At 41.3% G+C, this 13,198-nt stretch overlaps 2 protein-coding genes across 2 annotated transcripts; one reads left to right on the top strand and one right to left on the bottom strand.

The window, feature by feature from the left end:
• The first annotated feature begins 3,163 nt into the window (after positions 1-3,163).
• LOC116205819 (glycine-rich protein 2-like) lies at positions 3,164-4,346 on the top strand. Its single transcript, XM_031538491.1, has one exon. It carries the CDS (start codon positions 3,274-3,276, stop codon positions 3,874-3,876), a length of 603 nt encoding a protein of 200 aa, XP_031394351.1. The 5' UTR covers positions 3,164-3,273; the 3' UTR covers positions 3,877-4,346.
• A 4,377-nt stretch (positions 4,347-8,723) lies between these two features.
• On the bottom strand, positions 8,724-12,992 carry LOC116202412 (auxin transporter-like protein 2). Its single transcript, XM_031533957.1, has 8 exons — positions 12,627-12,992; positions 12,087-12,272; positions 11,704-11,816; positions 11,369-11,552; positions 11,162-11,259; positions 10,110-10,317; positions 9,719-9,976; positions 8,724-9,335 (listed from the first exon to the last, which is right to left on the bottom strand). The coding sequence occupies exons 1-8, from the start codon at positions 12,795-12,797 to the stop codon at positions 9,063-9,065; spliced, it is 1,491 nt and encodes a 496-aa protein (XP_031389817.1). The 5' UTR covers positions 12,798-12,992; the 3' UTR covers positions 8,724-9,062.
• Between the last annotated feature and the right edge of the window lie 206 nt (positions 12,993-13,198).

Raw genomic sequence — 13,198 nt, 5'->3', positions numbered from 1 at the left:
AAGGTTGCACATTCTTGAAGAAAAGAACTTTTGAATTTCAATTAGAAAAAATGTTTTGCTCAGGCCGTTGATAATTGATAATTAACATATTTTGTAATTTTCTTAAACAAATATATTAATGTTAACAAAAAAAAATCAGCTAGCCACAAATCTATAACTCGCCCATATATATCTAGTTTGCCTAGCTTTCACTATTTTAGTAATTGTGCGCTATTAAAATAACACTTCAGTAAATTTTCTTGTAACTTGAAGACATTGAACCACCAAAAAACGATATAATTTTTAATCCCGTACTATTGCCGATGAAAATAATTATTGATTTTAGATTAAGTTGAAAATAATTATTGATTTTAGATTAAGTTGAAAATTCTGGAAGACGCTAATTAAGGCCCTAGGCCCCATTTGGAGATGTTATTGGAGATTGCAACTATTTTTTTTTCCCCACTAGTTTTTTAACAGAAGTATTGTTAGGTAAAATATTCTAAATCATGATTCAGATTAAATTTAAAGATTGCAAATAAGATTTTTTTCTGATAGGTTAATAGGTATTTATAATGATGACTAATTATACTTATTTTCGGTATATACTTTGATATCTGAAAGGTCAATAGGTATTGACTAATCCAGTTCAAGGTAAATCGATCCATTAAAAAAGTAAATTTTTCTCATAACGAATTTTCTCCATATACAAGACTCAAGTTTAGGACATTTTTTAAGGGGAACGAAGGTTGAATCACTTGAACTAACACACCGTAATGACTAATTACACTTTTTATTTTAAACATTAACTACAATGGTTAATTTCAACACTTTCAAATTACTATCTCCCATATATTTAATTTATTATGAAATTAATATTTATTTTATATCAATTATTTAAATCGCATTCCGTAAAATCAAATCTAAAAATCGTTGAAAGTAAAATATGCAATTTATTAGTGCATGATATATGCACAATAAGTATAATTTTTTCATTATCACATTATAATTTGCTAGCAAAAATTGCAATTAAAAGAACCAAATTTGACACAATTATAAATTTTAAAGTTTTTTTTATTAAACACAACTTCTACTTAAAAGTAAGAGAAAACTATCAAAATAGTCAGTGAAAATTTTAAAACTAACAAATTACTACTTGAAAGATATTTTGAAACAAAATGATCATTGAAAGACCAGAATCCATAACATTTTGGTATTTCCGTCAAAATTCCGTTAGTGCCGTTACGGGAAAATGACATGGATGGTTATGTGGCATTTAGTAGCCAAACGGCGCCGATTGACAGTGCGCATTAGCATGTACAACGTTGTTTATGGCGTGAAGTTTTTTTAAAAAAAATTGGGCGAAACGACGCCGTCTTGCTGCCTCTCCTTCCCCTAACCGAACGACGTCATTGCTACCTATCCCTTCCCTCCCACCATCTGCAATCAAAATTAGGTCAACCTGACGAACCTCCGTCGAACTCGACGTCCTTCCTATCTTCTCCTCCCATCGAACCCGACGTGCCCCCCCCCATCCTTCCTATCTCCGACGCAGCCCCCCATCATAAGAGTCATCATCGAGCTTGAGTTCAAGCAATCGTCATCATCAGCCAGTTCAACCCAGACTAGTTGGACACACGGACTCGTCGACACACGACCGCATGGGCACCGCAGTAGCAACTCTAAGTGTGACAGCGGACTAAAACAGAGATGAAGGACAACGCCGGGGAGGCCACGTCAGGTTCGATGGGGGGAGGAGATAGGAAAGACGTCGGGTTCGATGGAGGTTCATCGGGTTGCCCTAATTTTGATTGCAGATGGGGGGAGGGGAGGGGATAGGTAGCAACGATGCCGTTCGGTTGGGGGAGGGAGAGGCAACAAGATGGCGTCGTTTCGCCCAAGTTTCTTCTTCTTCTTCTTCATTTTAACTTCAGGCCATAAACGACGTCGTACGTGCTGATGTGCACTGTCAATCGGCGCTGTTTGGCTACTAGATGCCACATAAGCATCATGTCATTTTCCCGTAACGGCACTAACGGAATTTTGACGGAAGTACCAAAATGTTATGGATTATGGTCTTTCAATGATCATTTTGTTTCAAAATATCTTTCAAGTAGTAATTTGTTAGTTTTGAAATTTTTCAATGACCATTTTGATAGTTTTCTCTAAAAGTAATTTAAAAAGCACTTAAGTGAGAAAAGAGAGCATGGTGCAGCAACGCATATTCTCACATATCAACCAAAATATCGCATGTTCGATTTTCTTATGGGACTATCAGTGTCACTAAATTAACTATTAAGATTTATATTTTATTGTATTAGATCCATAAACTTTTCTTGTAGTTGAAAAAAAAAGAACTTGAGCACCATATTCTCGAATGAACTCTAAATTAACTAATTTCCCGATGAAACTATCTATTTTCTTTTTAATATAAAGATGATTATCATACCTCCCTCGAAACATTAAAAAAATGATTTATTATATGAGGTTACTTCAATAAGTTCTCATCCAAAATTGGACTTGTGGATGCATATATGCAAAAAATAAGTAACGGCTTGCCTCCTGCGACCATCAAATCATGAGTTTACTGGGGAGGAGAACACTCAAGATTTACACTTTACTAACGGAAAACGTTAAATGGAACGTCGCTTGGGACAGTAAAATCATGAGTTGAGTAGCGGGGGATTCATGCCTTATCTACACTTTACTAACGAAAGCCATTAAATGGGAAGTCAATGATTCAGTAATTCTGAGACGTTGATGATTTATTCAGTACATCAATTCACTTCTTATGGACCGAAAGCTTTAAAAAAAGAAAAAAAGAAAAAAGACCGTTCGAGTTCGTTTTTTTATTTTTAAAGTGACCCAATTTTTTGGGTAATATATTGAATTACCCGATTTTATTTTGTATAATTATAAACCGGCTGATGATATTATAGTATCTGACCATATTAGATCAACATCATTTGAGAAATATATCTAATTTCTTCGGTTATAACATGGGCGATTTAGAAATGCTTTCTAGTCCAAATATTCGAATTTCTTAAAGCGATTTGGCAATTCATCAAAAGCAGAAATGAGCAAAAAGAAAAATAAAAAGAAAAAGGAAAAGAATTGAAAAAAGAAAATTGTCCCCCACACCATTTCCATGCCCTGCAAGAATATATATAAGCCATTGCCCGCAGCCCCAGAACATAACATAGAGCCAAGAACAGCAGAAGAGAGAGAGAGAGAGAGAGAGAGAGAGAGAGAGTTTCTCAGAAACAGAGAGGAAGCGGTAGGGAGTAGGAAGAGATGGGAGAGAGGTTTACGGGAAAGGTCAAGTGGTTCAGTGACCAGAAGGGTTACGGCTTCATCACCCCCGACGACGGCGGCGAGGACCTCTTCGTCCACCAGTCCTCCATACGCTCTGAGGGCTTCCGCAGCCTCGGCGAGGGCGAGTCCGTCGAGTTCCTGATCGAGTCCGACGGTGGCCGCACCAAGGCTGTCGACGTCACTGGCCCAGATGGCGCTGCCGTCCAGGGCGGCTCACGCGCCGGCGGCGGGGGCGGGGGAGGAGGCAGGGGTGGCGGCTACAGTGGAGGAGGCGGTGGCGGATACGGCCCCCGTGGCGGAAGAGGAGGTGGCGGCGGCGGCTATGGTGGTGGGGGGTACGGCGGCGGTGGATATGGTGGAGGCTACGGCGGCGGGGGTGGAGGCGGCGCAGGCGCCTGTTACAACTGCGGGGAGACTGGGCATCTGGCCCGGGACTGCTACCAGGGCGGCCGTGGAGGCGGAGGCGGAGGCAGGTACGGCGGCTCCGGCGGCGGAGGAGGCGCCGGCGGGGGCGGGTGCTACAACTGTGGGGAGGCGGGACACTTCGCCCGGGAGTGCCCTAACAGCAGGAGCAGCACCTGAGAAGCGAGCCTGCCCCGTACGGACGGCTTGATCTATCTGTGTCTTTTTGCTGCTTGACCCTTCCGGGGTGTGTCCGTACAAGTCTGCTCTTCTCTGTGTCTCCGTGGTTCCAAAAAGGCGCCGGCTTTTGCTTGTGTTTTTAGCGGCGGCCATGAAAATAGTTGTCTATCGCGGTCTGGTATGGTCTGGTCTGGTGGGGGGTGTCTGCTGTTTCGTTTGGCTTGCGATGTTCGTCGGTGGTGGTGGTGGTGGTGGTGGTGGTGGTGGTGGTCTTTTTTCTTTTTTCTTTTTCTTTTCTTGAAGAAAAAAATGAAGACTAGGTTAGGGTGGGGTGGTGGACAGTAGATAGGAAGGGATGGATGGGTTGATCTTGCCGATGATAAGGTCTAATTTGCTCTCCCTCTTGAAATGTTCGTACACATCTCTACAGTTTCTGGGTTTGGTCGAATGGATTTGGAATTTTCCCCGTCTCTCTGTTCTCCGATCTCGTTTATTCGGGCGGGCTTATGATATCACCATGCGAATTGCGTTTAGAGCATCAACAATATCCAATTTGTGCCCCCTTCAAAAGCTACAACTTTATACCTGCTTTCGTCGAGTTAAGTTAAGCATTTGATTCGTGATAAGACTAATCGCAAAGAATGTCTCCCGATAATTTGCTGTTGTCAAGATACCCGGACTCGAAATCAGTCGCCAATGAATGCGTTGGGAGAGAATCAGATCTCCGAACAGTCGCAGGCAATACGATATCCCAGCGATGTCGATTGGGATTAGTGGATGAGAAGGGGACGTGACATTTTAATTTTCACTTCCGTGCGTGGAATTTAAGTGGTTGGATTTGTGCAATTAAGGCCGGGAAAGCGATGTCTGATCCGATGCCTTCGCCCTCTTTGCCTTCTTGTCCATAACAGCACCATGAGTCTGCATAATGGGAGCTGCGAACTCGTTACCCTTTTAACCTCAAAAGAGGTGTCTTTGTGCTATTTAATCGATAGATGGACTGTTGAGCAATGTTGGCCTAGAAAGACGCCTAATTATAGAAGCATACTGTTTCATGGTCTTAGAATCTTTATTGCTCTTCCCGGGGCCCATTGAACCCATCCCCATCCCCCCCCCCCCCCCCCCCCCCCCCCCCCCCCCCCCCCGTCTTGCCTTTTGATGCATTGCTGAGTCCCCCACTGCCTTGCCTTCTGGAAATGGTGGTGCTGGCTTGGCGTCTTAATGGCGACTTGCTCGTTTTCGGCTCTTTGCGAGACGTGAGAAATACCGCCTCCCGCTTTTTCGTCGAAAGCGCTTATTTTTTTGTCATCGAACATGTCAAAACTGTCGTGTCGACTCCATCGAGACGGGTTTCAAAAGCTAATTTCTGGGAATACTCACCAATGAAGCAGCCGAACCACGTTCATATAACAAAGGGGGGACAAAATGGAAAAAAGCAACCACCCAAGGGGCTTTCAGGGTCCTTCGATTTTCGAGAATTTTAACATATTTTCATGGTCTAATCGACAATTAAGGACTTTCAAACATCTTATATTCCAATATATACGCACTTTTATTTTTTTATTTTTTTAAATCTCGTTCTTCTCACAGATTTCAGCCTCCATCAAATGATCAATTCCTAAAAATGAAATGAAATATCAAATATAACTCTTAATTTGCTAAACATTCCCCCTTTCTCCGCCTCACTCTTTGGTCTTAAGAATGCTGATTTTTAAAAATGAGTGATTACCCTTTTCTGATCCTTACTGTTCAACCCAAGAGAGGACAGTTAATCCGTTTCACTTATTGAATATGATTCTATAGTCGGTCCGCAACCCCCTTTTTTTTGTCTTTTTTTAATTTATTAGTGATTTGGAAAATAGTCAGATGTAGAAAAATGTCTGGTAATTTTGATCAGACTACTTGTCTTCTTGTAGTTGGATGTCCAAGTTTTTGAAATGCTCCGAATTTTATTCGGCAAAAAAAGAAGAGAGAATGCTCCAAATTCCACTTGAGCACCCATAGCTGGGTCAATACCAGCAAAAAGATCAAGATACTAATATTGCACAATAATATGAAAGTAATCCTGCACTGACTAGTGTGTTGTGAAAGAAAAATTAGGAACAACTGCATTGTTGGAAGAAGGAAAATAAAAAATAAAAAAAAATCTTCCTATTCATCCTCGGAACCTAGACATCCTCGGAATCTAGACATCCTCTGAATCTCTCGTACATGGAAAATGTCCATACTCATGCAATAATTAAGAAATTGGATGATGAAAAATTGAGAGGCCTCCAAATCAAAGGAAAATGGCATTGGCTTGCCATAAAGTTTTTATCTTTTGCCTTTAGGACGAAGACAAAGGGATTCAGCTCCAAAGTTGTTCTTGGAAATGCACAAAGTTAGTTTGTCGTTTTAGTATAAACAAGGTGCCATAGCCAATTCGTTTGTATTTTATGCGCATGATGATGATGTATCTATGAGCCAAAAAAAGATGAGAAAACATAACAAAAAGAAAAACTTATATTTTCTTCATTCATGCCTCGAGAAGATTCCTTCACACACATTAAAAAAAAAAAGGCCTAACTGAAATCGACTAATAAAGTATGATAAAAGTCTATCCTCGTCCCAATGGTCGGTGCCATTGGCGCTTGCAAACGCAAAAGTATAATGAGGTAAAACGAATCCTAAGATCTGAAATTAGACTTATCCCAAAAAAAGAAAAAATCTGAAATTAGAACTATACTGTGTTGATGTATTTGTTGTCCTCATCTACCCATGGTGCCATGACTTGCCCATGGCCCATTCCATTGATGGTGTAAAATTCTTGTTAGTTGTAATTGGAATATTATATATGGACCGAAATGGGTCCAGTAAGCTTCTAGGTGGCCCATTTAGCCCAAGCCCAATAAATCTGAATTAGCAATTTTGGGCTTTCTCTCTGGTTCCTATAATATGTACTTAGACTACTAAAGCCATGTACCTGATCCGGCCCCACAAAAAGGAAAGAATAAAACTAAAGCCATGATGAAGAATTCCCCCCCCCCCTCCCTTTTTTTTTGGTGGATCCCATGTAGAAGATATTGTTATGTTCTTGATTGACTATGCCGAGTAGCAGCTATTAAGAATTCATCCGTGATTTGGAACCTTAATCTATTAGGGCGATTCCATATCCACGAAAAAGGTAAAGAAGTTTGTATTTATGTCGTCTTGTTGTCAGCATTAATACTTACAGGTCCAATCCTATAGCTGGCTCAATTAATCTCTTTATCGTATTCAGGGTGACTATATTTTACACGTACAATTAAGTGTCAAAACAATCAATCCAGGTCTTTTATCTTGAGCTGAATTCATTCGTTAACTTTTTTTTTTTCTTTCTCCTTCCAGATGTTGCCCAATAGATCTCGACTAATCCACTTCGAGCTAGATCGGGAGAAAAATTCTTCTAGCATGGATTTTCTCCATTCGCAAAATCGGAACCTGACGCCTGGCTTAAAGGGGACCAATGCCGAACCACTTGAATTAAATCATGTTGATTTCGTTGCCTTCCTTAATCTTTATAAAACCTTCATTTTAGGGATAAATGATGTCGTATTTGTGTTTATTCATATCCTCACAGTCATATGTCAGGAAAAAAAAAAATATATATATATATATATATAGAAAGGAAAAAAAAAAGGAATGGCTTTAAACTGAAAAGGCACGGACCTTTTGTCACCAGAGAGATTGCTTTTGCAATGGCATCGGCATGCTCTTTAGAAAAAAAGAAGGGGGAATTTTTCTTTTGGTCTCTCAGAAATGGAAAACTGAAAAGAGCTTATAGCTCTAAAGTCTAAACTGCCTGCAGAAAACCGGAACCATTATCATTGAAGATTGGTGCAGGTGCAGCATATATATTCTCCATTTCATTCCATGCAGCCTTAATTCCACTATTCATTACATTAGACTATTTCTCGAAAAATTATTTGGTATTCTTAGATCATAATTTACGTGTTAGAAAATCAAGCCACAGATAAAACTTTGGGTTTAGAATATGCGAAGCACATCCTTTGATCCCCTCATTTAAGTTTTTTGGGGAGGGAATATTTTGGTCATTCTTGGTTAGGAGATTCTATACTACCCATGTATCTTAATGTTTTCTCTATGTCATGAAAAATGACCATTCCTAGAATGAGATGTCTGCAAGAAAATTATATGGAAAGTGAAAGATGCTCTTCCGTGGTCTTTCACTCATTATTACTTTGGGTTCTCTTCCTGCTGCCTATATGAGTTGTGCAGTGCAGAGGGCCCCTTTATTCCTCGAGACTTCGTTTTCAAGACCCAATAATATATATCCACAACTCTCGGGATATGTGAGAAACACAAAAGCATGAGCGAAAAGAACTGAATTTGGCGGGCAAATCTGAAAATATATATGTAAATAATACCTTTTCATAGCAAAAGGCATTTCAATGTGAGCATGTTGGGGGAACAAGTTCCATATAGATGCTTATTGCATACGGCCAACACGAAGGACAACCGGAAGGTGCATCGGTATTAAGATTTTGTTTCTATTATGCAAGAATTCGATGTTTGAATCCCCAAGCCGATACAAAATGTGTATCTTTCGTTGGTAGAGATTAATGAGGCCGTGAACTCGAATGTTCTTTAGATATAGACATAATCTCTGGCAAGACTACTCTTGAAAAAAGAAAAACTGGAAGGGAATACGTATGTATTTCTTACTAGGGGCCGGGGTGGTCTGTATTTCTGGAGAAGTCATGCACCACTCTTCTAGATGAAATGATTCAGGGGTATAACTCGATGGGAATCGACTTAACACATGACTTTTCAGAAATAGAAAGTTGCTTTGCTTAGGGCATTCCCAATGTATAAACGATACTGCATATATATTCCATAATATAGCTCTTGGGGGGAGAGAGAGAAATGTGCACTAACTTCACATATGGTGGCTAAGCAAATTACAATATCTTCTAAACACTTCTTATCTCCCTCTCCTCTCTCTCATAGTGAAACATATAACTCGAGACTATGACAAAAATCAAAGGAGAAAATAGAGAAATTTGGCTTTTGTTATAAGGTTGCCGTGCTACATTTTCTTCGCGGCTGCTGCGTATTCAAGATCTCTGCGATTCGGGAATTGAAGCCGTAATGGAGGAACCGATTAGCTCTTAAGTACGATTTAGGCGATTCCAATGGCAGAGGAGCTAGTGAAGCTGGTGGTGTGGTGGCTGTGCGACTGGTGGGGAGGCAATGGTCCCGTTGAGGTGGGGCAGCGGGGGCGGTGGCATGGTTGGAGGAGGGCATTGGAAGCACTTGGTGAAGAGCCCGAAGGTGTCAATCTGGTGGATGAAGTTGACCATGCTGGCCCACCCTCCGAACCCGAACCCAACAACGAGGACCCACCCGACCACAAACATGTTGATCGTGTATGTCCCGACCCATCTCCCCACGAACTTGGGCGGCTGCTCCACCGCATTCTGCAATCCAAAAACATCAAATCCGAATCGATCAGCGACAAGCCCTGATAACCCTCCGACTCTGACCACGTATGCATTATTAATGACACTTTTTTTGCATGGCATAAGCAAAGGGGCAAGCCCTCTGCCTCAGATTCTGCTTAGGCTGGGACCAGAGCTCTATTTCTTGTGGTTTCTTCCTTTTGGCATTTATCTACATTTAGATGTTCAATTCATCAATGTCGCTATTCTGCTCAGTCAAACTTCTTCTAAGACCATATGGCGTATCTGCCAAAACGTAGCTGTCCCCAGGTGGGGTCACCCTCCACAGAAATTGCGATAACTTCACATTTCCTGATTAAAATAAAGGGCTTAATTTGATGATATGAGAATAGTTATGTAACCTCTCGAGCCGCGGCAGATTTGAAGGTGAAGATGTGGGCGAGAGCCGGGATGATGTAGACGGTGAAGCTGACAAGGAGGGAGCCGACGGTGGAGTTGATGGGGCCGAAGAACGGGAAGACGATGGCCAGGAACCAGATGGGGATCACCACAGGCAGCCTCGCCGCTGCCCGCTTGCACAGGCTCTTGCACTCGTGCATCCCTATGGCTTTCTCCCACACGAAGTAGAGCGGCGTGCATGCGAATCCGAACGTGATGAACTAGCAAAAAGTTACACACAGATAATTAGGGGACAGAATATTGCTTACTTAGTTAACATGCCTTGACATAAACCGAACAACTTCGATATGCAAGAAAATTCCAGAGCAGAAGCTGTATATAAATGATATTTACCTGGTGGATCAACATCAAGATGACGGCCATGTCGCGGAAGGGAGATTGAGGAAGGAGCGAGAAGGCATTGGAATGGTTAAGGAGCAGGTCCCCGAAGGCCCAGTACACAGCCGATGCGGACGGGAGTGTTAATGTCAGAACGTATATAGTAGCTAGCAAGTATATGGCCTTGAACTTCTGCGGCTTCCACATTGCGTGCATAAGCTCCCTGCAGCCACCCGAAAAGAGCTCGAACATTCAATGACTATCTTCATCAAGACCATATATAATAAGACTACATGCATCACATTTGAATTCCAGTCATCCTGATTCGTGAATCGAGCAAGTCCGAACGTTTTGTTCTCATTATTCGAATTAGAAAGTTCATCATATTCAAATTATTAGAGCCCATTTATGGCTAGCGTTGGGAATCACCATGGAGCAGATGAATCTAATTAATGGACTTCACTTCCCTCTTTTACTTTTGCCCTATATATCTTCTGATCATCACCATTAAAGCAAAAGCAACTTGACTGAAAGATCTGTCTTTCTAACACCAGAAAGGAACACAACATTATAACAAAGCTGCCCAATGGAAAGAACTAAGAAGATAAATCAAACGTTTTCCAACTTACGCAAAGAAATTAAAAGCCGACATACTATAAAATCGCTTTTATTTTTCTTTTTCCTTCTTTTTTCTTTTAATTTATGTACAAAGAAAAAGAGTATAAATATAAGTTACTTGATGGAGATTGGTCCATGGATCACATGGTCAGATCATGTCCGGACAGGGGCTAAGGCGGGTCATTTTCAAGACCGACGACATTGAACAAGAAAAATTATTTCTGAGAGCACTCCTGTTGTCTTGTATTGTATTTTTCTTAATACATACCATACCAAACCCCTCGTGAATATTTATTAAATAATGCCCCTGCCCACATATATAAATAGCCAAAAATATTCTCATGTGGGGACGGGGAACCCAACAAAGGACAAGGACATGCTTGTAAATAACGTAATGGACAAGCATGAAATTAGGAAAAATGTAAGCTCAAAAGGGCGGTGTGTCTTACACAGTAACAGCATGTCCCCCAAATGTGTAGAGAATGTTTGTGGCCCCGGTGAAGTATAGGACCAGCTTGGTGGGTCCCGAATGCTTCACTCCTTCCACCTACCATGCATTTACCAGCCCATACACAACATGTTAATCTTTAACCCGACTCCCCGATGAAGACTGACAGCGATATATATAATATCGATCGATGGATGTAACGCGTTACCTGGCCATGGAGGAGGGACGCGATGGTGAGGTACCAGGCGGTGTAGGTGGTCATGACGAGGCCGAGGAAGGACCAGATTCGGTAGTTGTGGAAGGAAGGGATGAACACGGTGGTGGCGCAGCAGGCCCCGAAGATATACGTCCATGTCCTCTTGTCCAGGTTATCGTTGATGTAATATATGTTGCTGCAAATTACACCATTACAAAATTCACCACTACACACACAAACAACAGCTCCCCAAGTTGCATTTCTTATTAATATGATGGGTAATTAATCTGAGGCTCTATTAGTATATTATATATAGTGCATAAGAGAACAAAGAGATGATCAGATACCTTGCACAAGCAATGAGTTGAATGACAGATCCAAACAGAAGAAAAGTGCAGTTAAATGCCAACCCCACGTTCCTCCAGTGCTTCCCTAGCAGCCCATCGAGCACCTCAAACCACTGCACATGATTCCGCCAGCCCCCGAAGCAAAATTAATATATATGTATGTATTAAAGAATAGTCGAATTCGGTTTTTTACCTTTTACGAAAAACTGAAAAAAAAAGAGAAGAAGATTGGTGGGGACTAATGACTGTATCATGAACGTTACCATGATGATAATGATCATGATGGGGAATAATGACAGTCATATCGATCCGCAAAAGGAGAGGATTAGTATTATTAGTTAAGAATTAATAAGAAAAGGTGATTTTAATTGTGTATTACTTGCCTGAATGACATGGTTACGGAAATCAGCCTTCTCGCGCTCCTTGCGGGTGCGGTACTCGACGTAGAGGACGCTGATGAGGTATGCGGTCCAACTGCCCATCAGGCCGTAGAACAGCTGGAAGAGTATGCCCGACAGCATCCCCAGCTGCGAGAACGAGTAGGGCAGTGTCAGCAGCACCTGTGCTACCTGCATGATTCATTTCACCATACATTACAAATATATTTTAATTAATAATTCAATTCCACATTTTTTCTCCCGTAGTAAAACATGTACACATAGATATATGCGTGTACATAGGAAAACAACATCTAACATGATGATTTACACGAACCACATTTTGTACGAAAAACCCGTTACAGGAACCCTTGAGGAGCGTCTACATGTAGAAGTTAAGATATACTCACAGCAACCGGAATGTGCCGCTGGCTAGAGAAAGACATTTACAAAGAAGATATATAGTTCTGTTCGGCATGAGAAATCGAAAAGCGAAGCTTTGGAATGAAATTGTTTTGAGTATGTACATTATGCATATATATGTACCTGATTAGAAGCACAGCTGAACCAAGCATCGTAGACGGAGCCGCCGTGCCAGAAAAGGGAGGAGAGCTTGGACTTGAAGCTCTTGGGCTTCCCTAACTCCGACTCCATCTCCACATAGTTCCCCACTATCACTGTCTCCACCCCCATCTTCTCATCCCCTGCCTCTCCCATTTTGGTCCCTTGAAGCTCTTAGTTTGCCTTGCCTTCTTTAATTTCTTGCTATATATTGTCTACTCTCTCTCTCTCTCTCTCTATATATATATAGTTCTTTCACTTTGGTTGATTTGTGTGTGTGGATGAATGAGAAAATGGTTTGAGATAGAGAGAGATGAGAAGAGCTTGGGAGGAGAGAATAAGTTTGGACAAAGCTTGTAAAATTTGTGTGTCTATATATATAGAGACTTACTTGCACGCCCCAGAGGAGAGGAGAGGAAGGGGGACAAAGCCAAAAGGAAAAAAAGGATGGAGTTCCCCAAGGTCGACATAAATTATTATTAAAAAAGAAAAAAAAGATGACCGTGGATGGTATTTTTTCAGACAAAAAGCAAAAAAAAGGGCATTCGATAGTATTT

The sequence above is a fragment of the Punica granatum genome, chromosome 4 (genome assembly GCF_007655135.1).
Source record: "Punica granatum isolate Tunisia-2019 chromosome 4, ASM765513v2, whole genome shotgun sequence".
NCBI lineage: Eukaryota > Viridiplantae > Streptophyta > Magnoliopsida > Myrtales > Lythraceae > Punica > Punica granatum.
The sequence above is the reverse complement of the archived record's forward strand: the minus strand, read 5'-3'. Positions and strand labels throughout refer to the sequence as shown.